The sequence below is a fragment of the Neolamprologus brichardi genome, chromosome 16 (genome assembly GCF_056152115.1).
Source record: "Neolamprologus brichardi isolate AB-2024 chromosome 16, ASM5615211v1, whole genome shotgun sequence".
NCBI classification, from domain to species: domain Eukaryota; kingdom Metazoa; phylum Chordata; class Actinopteri; order Cichliformes; family Cichlidae; genus Neolamprologus; species Neolamprologus brichardi.
Window position 1 is genome coordinate 12,206,877 of NC_142119.1, and position 23,594 is coordinate 12,230,470.

The following is a 23,594-nucleotide window of genomic DNA, read 5'->3' on the forward strand; positions in this document are numbered from 1 at the left end:
AGCTTACTTACAACTGGGCTCGTCAGGCGCTCTTCTTGGCTGCAGTGGTTATTATTATATTTACATGCTTCCAGCTCCCGTTTTTGCTCGATGACAGCTCGTACTTTTCCTTTTTCTCCCTCCCTCGCTCACAGACACATAACGGGTATGGCAGTCCATTCTCCCTGCAGCACGGACTACACTGCCTATGATGCTACATTCTTTAGAGCTATACCGGTAGCATTCAGCTTAGCACAACAACAACAAAAAGGCCTCTCTCACCCAGGAAACAGCAGAAAGAGAGCGTCACCCTGTAACCATGGCAACCGTAACGCTGCCACCTGGAACAACAGAACATAGCTGTCAAACAAAACCCAAACAGGCCTGACCCGCCACAATATGACACAGGGAAGTACCGCCGTGTAATCCATTTATTTCAACAAAGTAACTGTATTCTAAATACCACCTTTTTAAACGGTAACTGTAACGGAATACAGTTACTCATATTTTGTATTTTAAATACGTAACGGCGGTACATGTATTCCGTTACTCCCCAACACTGGATATGTGACAGAAGCATAGCAGCAAGAGTGAAAAGGAAGGTTTACAAGATTGTAATGAGACCTGCTATGATGTATGATTTGGAGATTTGGATTTTGGATAGCCACAGTTGCAGGTGAAGCAGGTGAAGATGTTTATTAGGAATGATCAAGATAAACAAGATTAGAAATGAGTACATCGGAGGGACAACTCAGGAGGCAGAGTTAGACGGGTGAGATTGAAATGGTTTGGACATGTGCAGAGAAGGGATGGTAGATACTTTATATTGGACAAAGGATGTTGAAGATGGAGAAGATGGTCGTAAAGAAGGAGGACATGCAGAGGGTTGGTGTGACAGAGGAGGATGCAGGGATAGAATGAAGGCAGATGTTGTGCTGGAGTGACCCTCTAAAGGGAGCAGCCAAAACAAGAAGAAAGAAAGGACGTCCTGCTGTATATGCCAGACACACAGGATTTAAATGAACATGTATGACATAAATTAGCATACTCCAAAGCAGTGAAGATAACTGCTGTGCATTTAGAATGAAACATTTAAAATTCAAGCTACCATGGCCTTTATGTGCTTCCAACCACCCCTTATTTCAGCTCAAATCCTCAAAGTGAGCTCTCAATTCTTTGTGGTTTGAAAAAAACTGAAGCCTTAATGATGGAAAAAGCTCAATTTGAACACAGTTTTTCCAATTCAAATAAAGTGACCACAAGTTTTGCAAATGAGCCTGCGGCGCACACACACATACACAAATGCACACATAGAGTATGAATAGTGAGTGTGAAGTTCTGTATTCATCATGTTGGACACAGGACATGTCATTACTAACAATACGTTACAGGCAATAGCGGCAAGTTTAATCAATCCGGCGTGATAGTAGCGGCAGTTACAATAACGTCAACGTGAACATCACAAAGATCCAAGTAGAACAGGTTATACTTTAAATGAGCACTGATACCCTTGGCAGTCTATTGACAGTCCACGCCGCTGACCCAGAGGCTGCTAAAACCTTCATCAGTGGTCTTCTTGCATCCTCTGGGCTCCTCTTATGCTACTCTTTTTTTTTCTTCTTTTTTTTTTCTACTGTTCATTCGATGAGCTCTCCTGTCAGCATCAGTCATGTTTTACACAGCTAGATGAAAGTCTGCAGGGAGTGTGTAAAATGTTACTGGGTGAGTAAGCACGACGCAGGTGCTCCACTGTAGATCCAGCACATGTCAGGGCTCACGCGGACCCGCTTGTCCTTTCCCATGCTGCTTTTTAACGAGGCATTTTGTTTAGTCGTCAAACGCTTCTTTTCTTTTTTTTCTTCTTCTTTTTATGGAGCAGGGAGAAGGCTGTTACAGATATTTGCAATGAGCTCTCATTCTGTGGTTCTTGAGCGTGTGTGTTATGAATTACGGAGGCTTATAATGAGTGCAGTGTGTCTCTGCAGCGAGGAGGGTCTCCAGCGGGCTCCTGGGAGCTGCAGTTTGTGGTGTCTGGCCTTGTGAGCTGAAGAAATATGCTTTGCATTGTTTGTACTGATTGAATGCACATAATAGAAAGGGTATAGTATGTTCTGTCTGATTCCCAAGGGCTGTAGGTCAATTTTAAGGCCCACGTGAGGCTGATCTGACTGCTCCAAACTATCACTCACAAGTTAACAACCAGTATCTCTGGGGCCGTTTTCTGATCCAATAATCAACCAAAATGCTTTGGACAGCTTGAGAGGAAGGTCTGTGGCCAAGAAAAATGCCGGCTCTTGAGAGTCTTGAGGGTCTGGGAGGGTGCTGCTGTCTGCTCAGCTGCACTCCTCGCAGTTGCAGGCGAGGATGTATCTGTAAGTGGCCGTAATGCGAGTCCCGCCAGTGCAGCGCAGCCTCACCGCCTTCAGCTTGGAGGTGTGCGGCCGGCAGCAGGAGCAGGTGCTCTTGAAGGGCTGTTTGAGCACTGAGCTGAATGAGATGAGGGGGTCGGAGCGGGTTGTGTGGCTGCAGTGGCCCTCGCAGCGCGCCAGCAACACCATCTGGAAAAAAGAAGTAGGCGAAAAGGCGATGTTATGAAAAATACAGATAAGCATTTTTCGTTGACCTTCAGGCTCTTTAAGGGGAGTAAAAAGATGTTTGGGCTCTGTGTGTGTTTATGTGTGCGTGCTTGGCCACTTTTTTCTGTGCTGTTTAGAGGGAACAAAGCCAGCATATGAAACCTTTCCCCAGTTTAACCAATCAGCACACACACATGCACATACACATCACCAGCCTGATTAGTGTTGTGACTGTCCGACCGGCATTCCTCTGTAGGTCACTGAATTCCTGTCGCCTCCCTAAACTGACTCCTGTGTCATGTCCTTCTGCCAGCTGCTGTGTGTCGCCACCCGTGTACCCACTTTGATAAAGGCCTGTCTGGGGCCATGTATGGGTGACACACACACACACACACACACACACACACACACACACACACACACACACACACACACACACACACACACACACACACACACACACACATACATATGAAGAGTGTTGTCGCCACTTTAAGACCATTTGTCTTTGTCCTGGCAAAGGATCAGGCTATCAAACTTTAGCCTCCTCTCTGTCTGCACCTTTCCTCCTTTTACTCATGAGCCGCTACATTAAATAAACCTATGCAAGCTTCAGTACTGACACAGCACTGTTCAAGGGCCATAATGAACTATTATCGGGTGAACGTACACAATTTTAAACGACTCAGTTTGTACTTCTGTATATTTCCATTCTCATCGGTTGATGGCCACCCCTCTCTGAGCCTGGTTAGTTTGGAGGTTTCTTCCTGTTAAAAGTGATATAAAGTGATATAAACCATTACTAAGCAGTCATCATGGGCTCATTCAAGCAACTTTGTTCACTTTGGAGGTTCCTTGAGGAACATTTAGAGGCTCAATTTCAAGAAAAGGTTATTGGAGGAGATTCTGATAACTCAAAACTTTCCCAAAGAAAACTAATTTAAAAAGTTAGTTAATTTATATTGCAAATTTTCAAGATGTACAGTATACATTTTTTATTAATTTGCACCTTTATCAGTTTTCTTCTATTTTTATGTATGATTATGTTTTATTATAGTGGAAAATAAAACATCACTAATAACAGAATCTAGTGACAATATACTGCTGTCGGAGGGATCGTTCTACAGAAAAAAAGAAATTATTATTTTAGATGCAACATGTCAGGATCATTTTCCCTATTATTATTATTATTATTATTATTATTATTATTATTATTATTATTATCATCATCATCATTGAAATTTCATTTGCGGTAGTAGTAGTATGTAATTTTGCAACAAATTGTAAATTTCCTTTGAACTATATTGTAAATGATTAAATATTACTAAATACAAGACTAGCTTTGTATTTATTATTATTATAAATATTATTATTATTTAAAATTATATAATATACAAGTATTATATATTTTCAAAAGGGCTTGTACCACCTTGTGGCCCCCTCTGGACGTGCCCCTGGTCCGATGGGTGTTATATACATGTAATTCTATACATATAGGAGAAATGTCAGCAGTGCAAATATAAAGCACATCGAACTGACTGTTGTTGTAATTTGGTGCTATATAAAGAAATAAAATAAAACGGAATTAAATTAAATAGGACACGACAATAAAAAACTGAAGGTGGAGTGCAAAAGTACTGGAGCTGGATGTGTGTTAGTTGTGTAATAATTCTCACGATAAAAAGTTAGCTGTGATTAATTATGAAAACTCCAATATGACATGAACCTTGCATTCATCTGTCTGTTGTGTTTTAGTGACAGGCGCTGTGGTTACTTTTTCCTACTTTGGTTTTTTTGTTGGCAGTTTTTAATTTGAATTTGAGGTTTTATGCTCTAAACTCAAGTACTTTTGTAATTAGGAATAATGGTGCTTATTTTGGCTGAAATTACTTCAGTGTTTCCAACAACAGCTGCTGTTTTACTTAAAAAAGTCACTGCTTGGATTTTCAGACTAAAACTGAGCAGCATTGGACTTTATTTGAGCCGGGGTTGCTAAATGCATGTGGATCTGTTAGGTAACAATGTAATTACAGTGTGACATAAAGAATGTAAGCATTTGTCTTTTAAAATAAAAGTAATTAATAACCAAAATTTCAAAATAAAAGCATTAAAACTTTGTCATTAACTAGCATGTCTGCAGCAGTGTTGGTGTCCAAGTTTAGACAGATGTAATTATGTTAAGAACTAAGATACTCAGAAATGAAGGATGAGTTTTCTGCAACCCTGCACTGAAATATTTGTGATTCCCGTGAGGAAGTCCCATATGTCCTAAAGACAAAATCCAGAGAGTCGACACAGTAATCTGTGCTGTCGTCAAATGGATAGCTTGTGTGACTGATCCATTCAGATGCATGGGGCATGTGAAATATTTTCTTTTTTTTGTCTGTGTGTGGGGATGGGGGGGGGGGGGGGGGGGTCTAAGGCATTTTGTTTGCTTACTGTAGTCTCTTACAGCAAGAATATTTTTTTCATGCATTTAATATGTTATAGAGTTTGTTTTAATACTTTACAGGCTGAAGTGTCATCTTGGCCTTTAGAAGGTCTCTAGATCCACTTCCTGTTTTTTGTCGTTGCTTGGATGTGTGGAATGGCTCCCTGGGAGTAATGGCTGACACCTGGGTTGCTCATCTGCAGATATACAATTTGGGCCTACGGACTCAGCTGCTCGCTGACCTCCAGATTTTTTGTTTTGACTGAACATCGTCACCATTATTTTTTTGGTTTACTTGCACAGCACTTGTTCACACAAGACACATAACCGAAGAACTCACTCCATGTTAAACGTTTTGGTGAAACTCTCTCTTCTGCCCCATTGTGCTTGGGTTGTGAGGGCAGTAATACTTAAGAGGAATAACACATTCAGTTCAGTTTCTCATATGAAAGCTTGATTTTATAGCCTTAGGTCACCTCAGACTCTCCTGTGCTCTGATATTTAATTTACTGAACAACACATTGATTAATCAGCAGTGGAAGTAATAGTTAGTTGGAACCTTAATTATAAAAAATTTGTTTTTAACCTTGGAATTTATTTTTATTTTTTTAATGTATTTAAATTATAATTAACCCTGTAATGCCAAGTATATCAGATTTGATGCATCAGTTTTTAAGAACTATAACCCTCTAATATGTTTTTTTTTTTTTTGGTTTAAGATAAACAAACTATGAAAAATAAATTGCACAAAAATCCTGGACGTAGCAAAAATGATACAAATTAAATCTTATACGTGCAAATTTGTCAGAAGGGTCGACAAACACTAGTTTGAAAGAAAGGAATTTTCTGGAAATTTTCAGGCTTTAGAGGCTTAAATAAAACTCAAGGTAAAGAACTAGTTTTACACTGGTAATAACTGGTAAGTGTGTTCTGTGTTTTTGAACACAAATCAAAGGCAATTTCTGATAAATCCATTTATCAGATGGCTTTCTACATTTCTTTGAATAACTGAACCCTATAGTTGGTTTAGTGTCACATAAATGACAATGTACAGTATACTCACACATCAACACCAAAAACCCAGCAGGGGTGAAAATAAGCAGAGAACAAAGAGGGGAAAAAAATCAACATCTTGAACAATTTTTCACTCATTTTTACTGCGCTGCAAAAAAACAAAACAGTACAATTTTTATGTTTGTGCACAAAAAAGTACAATAAATAACCACATCAGTGTGTGAAATATTGCTTTTTTCCTTCACAATTAAAATATCTTTAGCAGACTAAAGTTTAAGTGGAGCTAAGACGTGAAGAAAAATGCAAAGTGCATTTCAAGCGTAAGTGCAGGTGTTCCTGATCACACTGATCAAAGCTCTGTCAACACAGCACAGCTTTCATTAATGTCATTAGCAGCAGCTGTGTTTATCTACAGTTTTATTCCAAAATGGCTGTTATGAATTTTGCTTTTTCGATGGTTTTCTTTAGCTCCGGTGAAACAGGTCACAACTGCTGATGTCACTTACATTAACCCGAGAAAGCAGCAGTTCAGCACTGGCAGGAAACCACACACTGTGTGTTTTCATCATGTTTTTTGCTAATAAGTTGAGACAGATGCTCAGACAAGAGTTGCGTTAGCATCTAAGCAGGAAAGTCATTCAAAAACAAACCCAATCCTATTTCTTTGCACGCTGCACAGTGCCAAGATAACCATAATGAAATCCCCAGGTTTATTTTTCTTCTCCCCTCAGATCCACAGAGGACATTATACAACTGCTTCCACTGGCTGAGTTGTGCTCTTCGCACCTTGTAAACTCAACTTTATTTGTGGAATTAGCATAGTGATGGTGTAAGTTCAAATTTACAATGGAGGAGTTTGCTACCAGAATATTACTCAACACCTGGACTGCAGACAGCAGAGAGAGCTTTTTTTTCTAGTCATACAGTACTGCTTGAGCTTGAGCTGCCCCATATTTCTTTGTTCCTAGGAAAACCGGAAAAATGTTTAACAATACACAGAGTATAGAAGGCAAAAACACACAAAGTCAGTGTTTTGTATGACCACTTTTATGACCACCTTTAAAGCTTTCATTATTTCTTATTTTCAACTTTTTGAAGGTCAGTCAACGCTGTTCTTTGGATGTTTCTGCCTTTTGTTCTGTTTTCTGTCAAGGTGATCCCACACTGTTTCAATAATGTTGAGGCCTGGGCTCTGCGTTCATAATTCCATCACTGTTGACAAGATCCCCAACACTACTGGCCCCAAGCCATGTTTTACAGATGGCTGCAGACATTCGCTGTTGTCCTCCTCTCTTGTTCATACAAATCCTCTGATGATCTATCTCTATAAGACCTGGTGCCACTGATTTTTTTTTACTCCAGTTCGCTGTGTAATCTGGCATACCTCATCCAGTCTTGTTTCTTTCATTCATTTGAAAAATCAAACCTTAATTGCCTCCAAATAATGTGGAACTTCTTGTACACACACAATTTTCTTCTGTCTTGATTATTGCTGCTCACTTTTCACATGCATTTCTCAGCCTCCTCAGCCCGTCTTCAGTTGGTACATAATGCAACAAAACAAAAACTAGCCGGCATTCAGAATCCATTTAAGAATGTTACTAACAACATATAAAGCCCTTCATGACCGGGCTCCTGCGTATAAAGCAGAGCTACTGAGACATGATAACTGCAGCCAACCTCATCTGATCGGGGTCTCCTAACTGTTGCTCTAATTTTAAAGGTAATCACGATTTTGTGGTTGTAGCTCAGGTTGGCTGAATCTGGGGTTGCTGCTGCAATCTCATTTCTATAGTTTAGCTTCTACTTAATCTTTTGCTGTCTATTTGTGGCCTTTTGTTCTTCTGCTATGCGTGTATAGGACTGTGTATGCAGGAATGAAAGCGACGGTGTGCATGTGCACTTAACTTTAATGCATTTTTATCCAAACTATGAAGCCCTTTGTAACTGTGTTTTAAAAAGTTCTATATAAATAAAGTTATTATAAGTACATTTTCCCTGTTTCCCTTCCTTCTTGCCTTCTTGAGACCATTTCTGATGGTCATCAAACTGAAGTTGGATCAACTGGAGTGCCAGATGCATCGCTCAGGTCTTGTGTCAGTTTTATTTTTTTACTGGACTTTTTCCTGTTCCTTAAGAACGGGCCTTTCAGATACTGTTTATCTGATGTATATTTTTAAGCATGATGAGATGAGATGCCAACAAGTTTTCAGCTAACAGCTCTTTCCAAATCGCCTACTACTGCTATTTTATGTCTATCAAACTATTTGACAAAAGACAAAATAAAGTGACAGAAGATACTTTTAAAATTGTTTATTTGCTAAATTGTCTGTGTAGACACAACGCTGGCTCATCCCTTTGTTAAATGACTTTTGTGATACTAATTCGTAGGTCAGCATTAAGCGATTTAAAACACAAGAATTAAAAATGAAAATCCTCTGAAAATGGTCAGGTACAAGGACCGGAATGAAAATGTTCAAAGAAAAGCTTTAAAACATTTTCAGATAACCTGAGGACCCATCACTCAAGACAACCTCTTAAGCCCCAACGCCCCCTGACACGGGGGCAAAAGGCAGGAGATCAGTTAGGCTTGGGGTTTAAGAGGTTAAAAGGACAGGGAAGTTTGGCTTTGCAGAATCAAAATATAAAGAAATGACAGCTGGCTCAAACTTTTTGCACAGTACTGTACACAGCCAAAATATGAAAGTGGAAAGACTCGAGGAACCAATATAGTTTACCCAGAAAAGAAGCAAACAACAAAAAAGAACACAACAAAGCGTGAGGGCCCATCATTTTATTGGTTTCTATCCGCTGGCACCGCATATAAAACAAAGGACGCAACCACATGCTAACTAGCACATAACGCACCAGCACAAGCATAAATGCCGGCAAGAAGTCGGCCACTTACGTAGGTTACATTGTAGGCGCTACAAAGATTCACCACAGAAGTCTAAATCAGGCCTGAGGTGTAAAACAGTTGCTCAGTTAGGCTTCCACTCGGCTCTCTGTGCGCTGTGATAGAAAGCCAAGCTCATGCTGAGTGTGTGTTCAGCCCTGCCTTGCCGAGTTGTGGTTTGGCCACCTGCTTGATGCACTCAGAGTCAGAATATTAAAAAAAGACCAAAGAACAGATCACTCACGCTAGACAAGCAACTGCACTGGTGCACATGAAAAGGAAAGAGGGGAAATCGACAGCACCTTCCCACAATAGCATTCACATGTTTGGTGCTACTCAATGGGATCATCAGTCTCTTTACGTCAAGTGGCTGTCTTTAAGTTGTCAGGATACACACCACACCATTGTTTAATCACTGCCTCTCTACTTTTCTTCTTCTTTCCTCACCCCATCTCTCTCTCCCCCCCTCTTTAGCACCTGGCAGTGCATGAGCGAGCAGGCTAACAGCGACGCGATAGCTTCAGCCAAATCTGAGCCCCAGCTGAGGTGCAGAATATGTCTGCAGCGTGGCCCATCTCCAGAACTACCAACACACACACATATACACACACTCCTATGTGACTCTTCTAAAAGAGAGATGGAGATTAAGAGAGCAAAGAAAAGAATGATACACTAGAATGGTCAAATGGAGAAAGGCTTTCAAGGGGAAATGAGCAATACTAGTAGAAAGGAAGGAATTTGTGAGAAAAAATGTCTCTTAAGTCATTGCTGGGTATTAATCTTAGGCTCAGGGGCTTGATTTGAAGTAAATGGCCCATTACCTTAAGGAGCTCTGTGCAACCTTAGAAAACCACTGTTATTACTGACACCTCCACCCAGGTGATCAGTAGGCTATAGCTCAGTTTCATGCTCAGCTTGTACTTTCGCCAGTCAACACTGTCCTGTAAAAAAAATGTTGTTCTGTTGTATGTGCTGTATTTCTTGTATCTTGAACAGAAACCAGGAGACCGGTATAAACACTGCGTATCAACATAAAGACATCAAAGCTAAATTGCAGATAGCTTGCTAACCACCTCCATGTTGAAAAGAAAACCATATTTTTTATAAAGTAAATATTACTCATAGATATCTTTGCCATTGCATGATTTACTAAAATCAGTACCATGTGACACTTTATAATCAATGATCACTTTAGCTGGGCAAGCTAACCAACTAGCATTTTCATTCAGATATGATTTTCACTGACAAGCAAGATGTGATTAGCCATACTCAGTTTTGGTAACATTAGCAGATAAAGTCGTTTTAAAATGTCCAGCTAAGTTATTCGATTAATTAGCAGACCCTGCTGTTTGCAGTTTGTCCGTGACTCTGAAAACCAAACATCCTGAAGTCCACCACAGTTTCCCCAGAGAGTCAAATTTCCACTTCCATCTCCAGACCATCCAACTTAAATAAAACTGTGTTCTGGCTAATTTCAGCTCATCAGCTAACATGGACAACTTGATACCAACACCAGGTAGCTAGCCAACCTTATGTTTCATCCTGCAGTGTATGACAGGGCTTATTAGTTGACTTATGTTCTAAGCTGTTGTTTTCTGCTCTTGACACTTGCACTAGAAGGCAGGCACTGAGCTACGCAGGGTGTAGAATAATTGTCACATCCTTTGGGTTTTTGAGGAAAAGTTTAATCACATCGTTCACACAGAAATCACACCACCGGCTGACAGAGGGAACTGAGAGACTCTGGGATGGTCTCATTTTTGAAGTTATATTGCACTCCATTTAAACACTGGCAACAATAAACATTTAATACATCAAACAAAGTAAAAGTCACATAACAAACATTGAGAACTATCTAGATTTCATATGAAAGGTTGGCTTTTAGTGTGTTGGTAGGTGTATTTACCTTGGAGTTGCATTTATAAATTGGGTGTGTGATGGTCTCCACAAAGTGATGCCTCATGCAGCGGTCTGGGTCAGCATCTCCCAGGTGTGCGTGTCCGTTATCGCTGGCCTTGTTGCTGCTGCTGGCAGAATGGACCAAGCCCAGGAGGGGGCAGCACATTAGAACCAGCAGAAGACCAGAGGGGGAGCCCCCAGAGATGGAAGGTTTCATGATCGGGCCACCCTGAGGCTCTTGATCCTCACGGGATGTCCAACGTGTAACGTAGTTGCTTTTCTTCCTCCTCCTTACAGAGTCTGTTCTGTCACAAGGCTGCACAAAAGGAGATTATCTTTGACTCTGCTTTGTTCCTGTCAGCTCACTGTAGGTTCAAATTCAGCAAGCTTTAGGTAGTAGGAGGGTTTCTTGGGCAGGCTGCTCCATCCCCTGCTGCCTTAATCCATCAGGGTCTGGAAGCAGAAGACAAACATAACTGCATCAATGAAAACATGAAGAGATAAAGACCAGAAAAGCAGCAATATTTTGTGTGGCCGTTCTATGTTTTGTCCACAAGTCAAACTGTTCCAAAAGCTACAATTCGTGTGTAGTGGATGAAGCTATCTCCAGACATAGCTTTTTTTTTTCTGCCAGTTTTTGAGATTAATTATTTGAGTGTGTGTGTCTCAAGAAACTGGCCGTCTACTTTGTCTCCTTTATTCCACGCTCAACCCAGTACACCCACACACGGCACACACATGTGGACACATAAGTCCTTGTGCTTTTATTACAGAAGAGAAACTTAAGCCATGCACAAACAGCCCGCAGCCGGGCCTTTTCCTCTCCCCAGGAATGACTTTTTCATTAAAATAATTCACTTTCCCAACAAGCCCTCTCATGACTGCAAGCCCTCTACATATTTTCACATTTATTTAGGTAATTCTTTTTTCGACTTCATAGTTTTATAGTCCTTCTGACAATAGGGTTTGTGTTAAAAGTGAGCCTGGTGCTGGCTGCAGCAGGTATGTTGAAATGTGATGTGAATTAAGTGCATGGTAGGGTGAGAGATGGCGAAAGGAGCAAAATAGCCATGTTAAAGTTTATTAACTATTATTATCTATCTATTCTCACGAGCTACCCATAAATTCATGCTTTGTGATAATTTTAAATACTTTGACCTAATTTATACTTGTGTGCTAAAGGTTTACGAAGAAGTGGTTACACATGGAGTCGCAGGAGCTGTATTTATGCTTAAGTGTTTGTTTTTTTTTAACACGTACAATTAAAGTCAAGTGTAAATCGTGGCTTTGTAAATGTAGGTGCTCATTAGTGTTGCTGTGGAAAAATATGTCTTTTTCACAGTTGCTTTGGGATGAGAAGAAAGTTATAATTTTGATGAAGGAACTGACCTCCTAGCCCATTGTTCCTTCAGTGGGCTGGTTTCAGTCATTATGCAAATGAGCTGTTTATAAGATTGGGGAAACCTGCAGTCAGCTGAGACTGAAGAAGTCACTTGGATGGGTGACGAAACGTTTCTCCCACTGAAAACGCTACGTCCAGATCAACAGAATCAACTTTTGGAGATCAGTAGTCTGATGTTGATTGTACAATAGTTAGAAAAAATTCCAGGTTATATAAAGTGGTAGGTCAGATGAATATTCTGTTCCTTATTACTCCTCAACTAAATGCATATGTATTTAATTTCAGGGACAACTATATAACCCCACTGATGTATTTTCCACTCTGTCATATGTCAATCATATGTTATTCATTGCCACCGGTAAGTGCTTTAATCCTTGAAGTTGAGAAAAGTTTAACGTTTGAACATAAATGACTAGCCTACTTCATGCTGCTGACATTTGTTTCCCTCACCGTCACTTGTGACAGTGTAAATGTGTAAATGGTAAGATGACCTAATTGCTCTCTATAGTCTGAGGTTGCCATGTTGCTGGTTGTTGCTTCCTGTGTGGACACCTCTTGACATATGATGAGTACAAGTAGTTATTAAGTGATAATGTCTACTTAAAACGTTTGTGAAATGTAACCTATTTGAATAGTACTTTGATAATACTTGGAAATTATTGAAATTTTAACTCAAGACAAGTTGTAACTAACTCTTCAGTCAATTGCTTTTAGTTACATACCTAGACAAGAAGTGGAGTTACATTACATTAGAAAATGAAAATGTAACTTTAATGCATTAGTGTTTTTGTGAGTGTGGGTTCAAACATCTGCTAATCACCCACCTGAGCCTTCTATGCATCCAGTTGCCTTTCTCATGCAATATGCACTATTTTAGTTGCTTTATCCTAGTCACAGTTCCACCCGATATCATGGAAAAACGTGTAACAGACATCCACCGTGTCCATTTCACGCTTTGCCTCTCCAAAGCATGAAAAGGACATGCATGCAGAAGCTGCAGTACCAGCAGGGGAGGTAATATATTGAAAGCCAAGAAGTCGCTATTGACCAAGAATGGAATAAAATACATTCCAGCGTCCTTAATCACCAGAAACAATTTACAATAATTTGCAGCAAGTGGCTGGTACTGCTACTAAAATGATCAAACCTAAGGGAACGTCTTCAGCCTGTAGAGAACTTTCCTGTTTTATTACTTACAAGGAATGCATTTGGCACATGACTGAATTACTTATAGTCTTGTGTTTTAAAGCTATGTCTAGCGATTTGTGACCTACTACATTTCAAAATAACTTCCCAAACAGGTCAGTTGCACTAAATGTGTTATAATATGAACAGAGAAAATACTTTCACAAAACACGAATACATGAAATTCTGTTATTATTATCATTTTTATTACATCCCTTTTCAACACTGCACCATCTTGCACTCCTTCATCTGAACTAAAACCAAGCAACTAGTTCAGGCGAAACCTTTACCCCATCTCTCCATCTTCAGCTCCCCTTTAGTTCAATCCCAGTGTTTTTCTTTCTAAGGGGGAATCATTTAACCTTAACATTCCTCTTGAGAGAAATAGAAGTATCATTTGGCCTGTTAAAATAAATATTCCCCGAGATGTTTCGTTGGCTTGTCGAACATGTGCTGCAGGGTTTACATTGCAGTCGGCTCATGCAACAGGCTGCTTTAGACAGCCAGCACCCATCAGCACTTCCAGCTTTGCCAGCCATACCGTTAGAACGAACACTGTTATCCCCGTCTCTGCTGCTGGTATCGCTATCAGCATCATTAGTGTGCATGTCTTAGAAATTACACAGTCAAGTCATTGATAATCGTACAGTGGAATCAAGTCAGTTCCCATATAAGACAGAGTAAACGAGGAAAATAGAGGCATCAGCCAAAGTGGACATTGAAGCAGATGTTGGCTTGTTTTTACTAGATCGACATGATCTACATATTTACGTGCACCCATGTGAATATAGCTTACAAAAAGTAGAATAAAACTAGACATGAAAAAAATATCTATTATGAAAAAAAATAACACTACACTAACACTAACTGTAATGATTTTGTGAACTTTGAAAACGAAAATAAAATAGAAATATAGAGGAAATATCCTTTAGTGTCTGGTAAAACTTTAATTACAGCTTGCCTGATGACACTGAGGGACATGTTTATCGAGACTCTGAATGTCCACAAGAGTCAACTGCTTTCAAAAAGTTCTGTTTTTAATTGTACAGATTTTCCTAAATCTTGCCTCTGATAATTCCCTTTTATACAGTAACAGTTAAAATAGACTTAAACTCTGATGCTAATTAAAAACTAAAAGTAAACATTTTATAAACTAATCTGAAACAAGAAAATCCACTCAGAAAACTAACTGAAAATAATACAAAATAAAAGCTAATTCGAAAATACAAAACTACAATAACTGATCCATTTAAAGACCAGATTAAGCAGCAAAGGGGCAGTGAGACAAAAATTTGCTGTCGGGCTCCTTTTGACCCGAGACTACCCTCACTTATGCCTCTGTGCACACCTTGCATGCCCTGTGGCCTCCAAATTCCCTTTCAGTGCAGTGCGCACTACAGAGTACACATGACAGCTTCATTACGTCCCCAGAGACCCAGAAAACAACCAATACTCAAGTGGTAAAACAGTTCTTAGGTTTTCTGCATGTCAGCTTAATATGTGGTCAACAGGTTTATTTTTCAGTGAATGTGATCTTACTACCCTATAAAATCTAAGCAATGTGGACTCAAAAAATTAACTAGACCTTTCTTCCAGCCTCCATAATCAATATTTCTAAAACACTTGAAATGATCAATGCAACAGGAAAGAGTTTGCTCAAATAAGCATAGCAACTTAGTGAGCAGGTGGCAAACAAATTTGTGCATACAGCAGTTAAAAAGTCAGATACCTTCCTAAAAATTCAGTGGAGACAACGACTTAAGAGGACTTTACACTACAGACCTACATTCAGCATGGCCTGAGAGACATATTTACGATGAACTGGAATACTGCTTAATATTTACTGTATTCAAACACACAGATGTCTGGATAAAATGGTCATTATCAACTTCAATGATGATAATATGGTTTCCCTGCTCTCAACTGACTAAACAATGAATTATTGATTCAACTGATTTTCCCTTTCAAATTGCCTATTAAAAGTACACATGCAGTCAATCTGTGAATTTTCTGGCTCCTGTAGTTTTGGCGCTCAGTGACAGCTGGATGCTGCCTTAGCTGGACGACAGTCTGGTTTTGGATGAAAGAACAGAAAGCATATGTATTTGATTGCAGCATCTCCTAACCCACTTTTTAAGGGAAACATGTTTAATCAGTTCAGATCAAACATGACAATGTAACTGTATTTAGGTGTTTTCACAGAAAAAACATCCGCAGTGTTTCCTCATAAATCAAAATTTCCGCTCAGAACATATGTTTTTGTTAGACAACAGGCCTTACCATGAAGCAAAACAATCAAAGATAATGACAGGAGTGAACCGCCTAGTAAATACCAGGACAAGTCAAGCAAACTTTATTTTACCCTAAATCTCATAATTTTGGTCTCCAGCCAGCTCTGCGCTCTCTGATTACTAATTAGTTGAGCTAGCCAGACATTTCCACCTTTTTATGTGCACCAGGGAGATGACTTTCTATGACTCTCGTCTGCTTGTTATGTATCCATCTGAGGCAGCTTCCCTCTAACATCATTGCTATGCAAGCAGGGACGTGCCCTTACTGCAAGGTGACCACACATCATTATTACTGTCTCTTTTGGCAACTCGTGCTTAAACTCTGAGAGCTGGTCGTATCAATACAGAGCTACGAATGGCAGCTGACTCAGATAATGGGGGCTTTCAGGATAATATATGGAGATTGTATCTGGCTGAGTGAGTTCATTACTGCACTGTGAATGTACAAACTGAGAACTTATTAATGTGTGAAATGCCAGGTACCTTATACTCTCACCTATCCAATTCATATTTATAGAGATCTCAGAATTTAGAAAAACAAGCTCTATTACCCCTTCCACCCCATTCCCCCAACCGATCCAAGTATAATGACCAGAAAACCCGAGACCGTTACGGTCCATATCTTTCCTGGATCTATTGTTTGGAATCAACCCCATCATCAAGTCAAACCAAGCTTGTCTTTCTGATATAATTACAAAAACAAATCCCCATGGTGTTCCACTTAAACCTGAACCTTTTCCTTTTCCCAAAAACAGTCCCTCTATCGTTCCTTTCCCATCACATCTTTCTTCTTCTTCTTTAATCCCCAAGACCAAGCAGTTGCACCGGTACCGTCTGATGTCTGATAGAAATGATTATTTCTGGGAGGAGTGCTGGATACAACCTCATTATGTCACCTTGGGTCCTTACTGCTTTCATTATAATGTGCTGCTATGTGAGCAATACAACAAGTCATTAATTCTGAATTACCCATGAATTACCCATAAAGTAAACAACCTCCTTTGATGATTGTTGTAGAAAAATTGCTGCAAGACCAGGTCCAATCCCATAACCTCCAGCAAAAAAACCATCCCTCATCCTCATCACATGGATAACTTCCATTTGGTGTATCACATACATCACTCGAATTGATTTTACTTTAACAAATCCAGGTTCTTAGTTCTGTTAACTGAAAGCCTGTGTCCTGATATCCGTGACAGGAATCCATGTTCAGAGCTTAGTGGAATAGGAATACTGCATGAGGTAACACTACAGGAAGCAGCAGCTGGACCACTGCTTCAGAGTGTTAGACTTGTACTGTTCTAGCAAAGAAGGAGAAAGTATGTTGTGTTCTACAGAAGCCAGGGACATGGGGGAGATATGCTGAATTAGCTATCACAATATTGCCAAGTCTAAGGCAAAAACAAGTAGTCCAGAGTAGCATTATTACAAGAGGAGAACGATAGAGTTGTGGGGTGATTTTTTTAATGTATATATTGAGTTAAGACCACCACTAATAAAGACAGAACTTTCAACTAAGTACAGTTATAACATATTAAAATGTTTAATATGTTACCTTAATTAAGATGGTTACACAAGTAAGTTGAATACACTGCTTAGAACTAACTCTTTAATGTGTACAGCTGGCGCATAAAAGAGGTCTTAAATATAAACTCAATGGCTACTTAGTTTATATTATACTACCAACGTTAGTAGTTACAAAAATTACAATTATAAAAAGCCTTAATGTGTATTGCTTACTTGGAAAGGTTGCCTGAAGAAAGCCTCTCTCTGTAGAGAACATGGCACCACAGCTTAGGTTTGCAAAGCTGTACCTGAATGAAAAACAAGACTTCTGGAACAATGTTCTTCGGACAGACGCGACAAAAGTGGAGATGTTTGGCCGTGATGCATAGCACCACGTTTGGTGAACAGTGTTGGGGAGTAACGGAATACATGTACCGCCGTTACGTATTTAAAATACAAAATATGAGTAACTGTATTCCGTTACAGTTACCGTTTAAAAAGGTGGTATTTAGAATACAGTTACTTTGTTGAAATAAATGGATTACACGGCGGTACTTTCCTGTTTCATATTGTGGCGGGTCAGGACTGTTTGGGTTTTGTTTGACAGCTACGTTCTGTTGTTCCAGGCGGCAGCGTTACGGTTGTCATGGTTACAGGGTAATGCTCGCTGTCTGGGTGAGAGAGGCCTTTTTGTTGTTGTTGTGCTAAGCTAATAGGCAGAATGCTACAGGTATAACTCTAAAGAATGTAGCATCATAGGCAGTGTAGTCCGTGCTGCAGGGAGAATGGACTGCCATACCCGTTATGTGTCTGTAAGCGAAGGAGGGAGAAAAAGGAAAAGTACGATCTGTCATCGAGCAAAAACGGGAGCTGGAAGCATGTAAATATAATAATAACCACTGCAGCCAAGAAGAGTGCCTGACGAGCCCAGTTGTAAGTAAGCTATTAAGACTCGACTGTACACCGTGTTCGTGTTTTCCTCCAAAAACAATAAGTTCCGTTGGAGCAGCCTTTCAACGCCTCTCTTTGTATCTCACAAGCAAAGTTGACCCAGACAACAAAGTAAAGCTATTTTTTGGCTACGAGCCCGACACAGAACCCACCATATTAGCCAGAGGTCCCTTTACTACGTTTCGGAGCCGCGGACCTTCAGTAACAGTAATAAATCACAGCAATAGTACATTCACATAGTTGTAAACAGCATGATAATATATTAAGTAATCCAAAGTATTCAGAATACGTTACTCTCATTGAGTAACGTAACGGAATACGTTACAGAATACATTTTGGGGCATGTATTCTGTAATCTGTAATGAAATACATTTTAAAAGTAACCTTCCCAACACTGTTGGTGAAGCATATCTGCACAAACATCTGATACCAAATGCCGAGCATGCTGGTGGAGGGGTGATGGTTTGAGTTTGTTCTACAGCCACGTGACCTGGGCACCTTACAGTCACTGAGTAAACCATGAACGCCTGTGTATACGCCTCAACCCAAATGAAATGCTGTGGCGGGACCTTAAGAGACTTGTGTATAAACAAAGGCACACAAACCTCAATGAACTGAAGCAACATTGAAAAGAAGAGTGTGCCAGAATTCAATGTGAGAGTCTGATAAAGCTATGTAGAAATGGATTACTTCACGTTATTGCTGCTAAAGGTGGTTCTACGAGCTACTGAGTTCATGGGGTGTACTTAGAGTCAGGTGAAAATGCAGCGTCATGAATGTACGCTTTGACTTGTGAAGTAAGGAAGCACACTCTAAACCCTTTTATTGAAACATGACATTCTTTTTACAAATTCATTCACATCATTCATGTGAAGAAATTCAGAGCTTGACAGACCTGAGATGACAGTGAGTCACTAAGAAATGATTGTAAAATCATTTAGCAAAAAGCTAATAGTTTTAGCTTTTGATTCTTCGTGAACATCCCGCTTCTTTGGCCTATACCAGGTAAATGGCATTTATCCATTACCATTATTTATCCTTTACCTATCTTACCCCAACCGGTTGCGGCAGATGTCCACCAAAGGGAGTTTTTCCTTCCCACTGTCGCTCATAGGGGGGTGGGGGGTGTCATATGATTGTTGGGTTTTTCTCAGTATGTATTATTGTAGGGTGTACCTTACAATATAAAGCACTTGTTGTTGTGATTTGGCGCTGTATAAATAAAATGGAAGTGAATTGAACATATCGGTAGAGTGCGTCCACTGCTTCAGGTCTTACTTAAACAAACTGGAACTTCAGTAATTTAGCACAAAGGCCTCCAAATCTGAAGCAATCTCTTTTCCTCTTTAACTGACCAACGTGAAATTCCCAGTACTCAGAAACTAATAAGAGTGCCAAAGCTGGAGGCCCAGAGGCAGACAAAATTATTACACAGCATGTATTGTTTGCACTGTAACTCCAGGCCTACATCTAGATCTGTGCTTATTGCTTATAAAAAGACATATCATCTGTCATAGAACAAATCAAATTAAACAAACTCTCCTTCATTTTTATATAACTTTAGCAGCATAGCCAAAGGGTGGCTAATTTAAAAAAGGGCTCTGTACCTGCAAATAGATCCAAACTGGGTTAAATATATAATATGTGGGAATCCAAACTTACTACAAACACAGCCCCTCCTTACACACCACAGTTTGTGTGGTCTGAAGGTTTTGGCTTCAGCTAGTTATGAGAAGATAATTCCAAGCTTAAGAAGTGCAGACACTGTGATGCCTCTCTTAGAGGCTACTGTGGGAAAGATGCCTCCCCACGCTCACCTGGGACCGATCATGACGGGTCTGAAATACAGGCAGGCCAGATCTGTGAAAAGCTTCAGGTTTTTGACTACTTTTGGAGTATCTGTGGTGAACAGTTTTCATTATTTTCTTACCATTTATAAAACCAAGCAATCGATCAGATCACACAGACAGATCAGTGACAGCAAAAACTGATTTTCCTGTTTTCCACTGCTCTAAGATACACAAACACAAGTCATAATGAAAACTTTTGTTCAAGAGGTACAAGTGAAACAATTACGTTATCTCAAAAATCTGTTATGAAAAGTGACACTGCGCTGACGCCCCAGTGTATGTTGTGTAGAACAGAATTGCACAATACTTGTTACCATGTTTTCTTCTTCGCAGTGGGGTGCAAGTATAAATATCCCCTGCCCACCTTACTTATGGGTTTTCATCTCACACACACAAACCCTCACATATGTACATAAGGGCTGTGTCATGTGGTATTCTCGTGGGTGTTATTATGCTCCTGCTCTGGGGCTCTGAACATTGCTGGGATGTTGGTGTGTGACGGCACATGGCCTGGGTAGAGGAGTCGGATCTTCTGAGGGATCCTCTGCTTTATGACCTATGCCTGGCGGCAGCTGAGTACACAGTTGTTGTCCAGTGATGGGCCTGTCTGCAGTCACAATGGGGAGCTCGGGTATTAAGCCCCCGCTGCCCTGCTGAGAAAAACAGGTGCATCACAGGACGATGGAGGAGATGGAGTGAGGTGACAGGTAGAGCGGGGGAAAAGGTTGTTTTATGATCTGTCATGAATAACTCAATCTTGCCTTCTCTCCTACATTTACTGCTACATCATCACCCTCGCTGCTGATCTGCCCCTGCTCTGTATCATGCCCAGCGTTTACGTCATGATTTTCTATTCACCACCACCTGCCCTCATCCCCAACCTCACCCCCTCCATTGTTTCACCAGCTTTTAATAAACTAAAGGGCAGATTCCTGACTGTAGTGAAGTGAGGGGGGGTGGGGGTGTACAGAACCAAAGACCTGTCCAACCACACTCACACAAACACACACACACACAGTTTGGCATGCAGAGTGCCAAGCTCTTCCACTGTCTACTGACGCCAGCTCTCAAAACGCACACACAAACTTACTCTTCCTCTCTGTCTAAAACACACACACACACACATTCACCCTCTCTTACCCTCCCCACACGCCACTCTCCTAAAAGCTAAGCTCCTCACTAAATATATATCCCCCCCCCCCTCCCCCCAAGTAAAGATAAGACAAACAGTGTGGATTTGAGAGCACTGTACAGCCAATGACAGGCGGCCGTTTGAGCTGGAGCTAATCTTGTGTTAGCTTTACAATTTAGGCTTCTCAGAAACAGTGGGAAATAAGAGGCACTGAGATTGGAGAATACACAGGGAAGGCATTTGTGTAAATATTCTCCAGTTTCTTTTTCTTCTCATTTAACCAGAGTGTGGGAGCTGTTTGTTGACCGCTTTGATAAAAACAGAACCCCCTAATCTTCCTGAGTCAACACGCATGCACCTCAAATCCCAACTCCATCTCCTCTGCTGTTCTCTCCATCCGTGTCAGAAAGAAGTGGGGGGAAAGAAAAGCTGTGGTGAGCTGTGGGCTAAAAAAGCTGTGCATGTAACTAGATCAATCCTCAATGCAGCTCCAGGCCTAAGGCGTTTTTGAAAAAGAGGGAGCGAAAGGAGTCGTGGACGCATTTGTTTTATCGCTCTGGACCGGGTTTCTTTGGGCGGCAGATATCTGCCACATGCTCGTCTGGGTGGTTGGTGTTAAGGATCCCCTTGATGGCCTCAGGTTTGTGTAGAGCATCCATTTGTCAGAAGCACATTCCTGTGGCAGTGAGACATTGTGAACTGCCTATCGGAGCTTCAGCACTGTCCAAATAAATATACTCACAATGGGCCCCAGTGTGTGTGTGTGTGTGTGTGAGAGAATATGAAACATGAGACACAAAACCAAGTGTGTGCTGCTCTGCCAGAGTAATGCTGTCTATCTGCACCTGGCTGAATGTGCAGTGTTTCAAACACACCTCCTACTCCTCGTCTTCGCCTTTTTCTCTTCCCCAAACAGTTCAGAGGTGATTCTCAGAGTCTGCGGCGCTTCTTTCGTTGCCGCGCAAACTGTTTCTCATCTGGTGTCACCGGAAGTGGACGGAGATGTCTGGAGGGCTGTTTGCATCACACAGTCTCAATCGCTTTCTTTTTTCTGCCCCGTCTTGTGTCATGCTCTCACTCTCACCTCCTCCAGCCCTTCTTTTCTCAGCCTCTCTCACACATCTCAGTTTCATTCTGTTTCTCCTATTTATTGTGTCCTCCTCCTGGCTCTGCCCGTCTCTTTCTTTCTCAGATGTTTTTTTTCCCTTTCCTCCTACTTGGGCTTCTTCTCCTACCCCACTCACATTATCCCACACTCTTTTGTAGCCACTTCATTTTTCATTTAAACACCTTCTCCCTTTATCATTCTCACACACACGCCTCTCCTCCTCAGTCAAATCAAAGTGGTAGCTCGCCTCCTCCTCCTCCTCCTACCTACCACAGAGTCTATTGTATCTGTCATCATGTACTTCTAGCATAAGCCAGCAGCCTCGGGGTCCAACATAACAGGCCAAGTCAATCATACACTTACAGCCATGAACGCACACACCTGTAAAACACATATTCATGCATCTCCGGAGATGTTCACTATTAACGTCCCGCAAGCCACGCGGGTTCCCCACTATCCTCCCTGCCTCGCTGTCAGTGCCTGATTAGCAAATCCACTGGCGCCAACACAAACATGTTTCCTCTTATTACAAATCACGTCACACTGCGTCCTAATCACAACCACTTGCAGTTTATGGACTCACACGGTGTAGAACCGCCCTGCAGTAAAACAGGAATGCACACCTGAGCTTAGTGATGTGCAACAGAGGACGGGAGGAGTAGGGGGGGAGGAAAAAAAAGTGAGCAGGAGTGTCACTCAAACTCTCTTTGAGCGAGCCCATGTGTGATGCACGTACAGCTACGTAAAAATGCACACACGTGAAACACATCCAGGGTATACTATATACTATTATTCACTGGTATACTGGTATACCAGTGAATACTTGGATCCTCGATGGCATGCCTGATACAGAGTTTGATTAACTACATTTGCAGCGCACAGAGTTATAAAAAAAGACAACAGGATGCACCCAAATCTGCAGGAGTGCAGATTCAGAGGTGTGACACCCAGCCTGATGGTCTTACCTTCAGTGCAGTGACCGGCAGCAGAAAGACAGCAGAGGTATCCGGAGAAGCTGCATGCAACACTGGATTTGTTGTTCAACTGTTGTTTCCCAGCCAGCTCCTCTCTCCTCTTGTTTCTACCTCTCTCTCACTTACACACACACAGACACACACTGATTGTCTGAGCGCTCCTCTCTCCTCCCTCTCTCTCTCTCTCACCTCTGCTTTCTCTCTCTTTCTCCCTCCCTTGCCCCCCCCCCCCCCCCCTCTCCCTTACTTTTCTTTAACAGGGAAATCACCAGACAGAGGGAGCAGCCTGGATGCTCCCCGCCTGTGAGGACGCTCATCACATGTGGATCGTGACACAGCAATCGTATATCATACGCCCTTTTACCTTCCCTTTCTCTCGCAGGCACACCAGCTGACGCAC

General features: G+C 41.1%; 1 protein-coding gene across 1 annotated transcript; it reads right to left on the bottom strand.

Moving 5' to 3' along the window:
- Positions 1-554: 554 nt before the first annotated feature.
- On the bottom strand, positions 555-23,352 carry ndp (norrin cystine knot growth factor NDP). Its single transcript, XM_006805970.2, has 3 exons — positions 23,186-23,352; positions 10,803-11,248; positions 555-2,537 (listed from the first exon to the last, which is right to left on the bottom strand). Exons 2-3 carry the CDS (start codon positions 11,010-11,012, stop codon positions 2,313-2,315), a joined length of 435 nt encoding a protein of 144 aa, XP_006806033.1. The 5' UTR covers positions 11,013-11,248; positions 23,186-23,352; the 3' UTR covers positions 555-2,312.
- Positions 23,353-23,594: the final 242 nt, after the last annotated feature.

Bases quoted from the DNA above. Each gene is read 5' to 3' on its own strand.
- ndp (XM_006805970.2), bottom strand. From the start codon at position 11,012: ATGAAACCTTCCATCTCTGGGGGCTCCCCCTCTGGTCTTCTGCTGGTT. The intron at 2,538-10,802 runs GTAAATACACCT...TCTTTTTTCCAG, and splicing joins TTTATAAATGCAACTCCAAG to ATGGTGTTGCTGGCGCGCTG.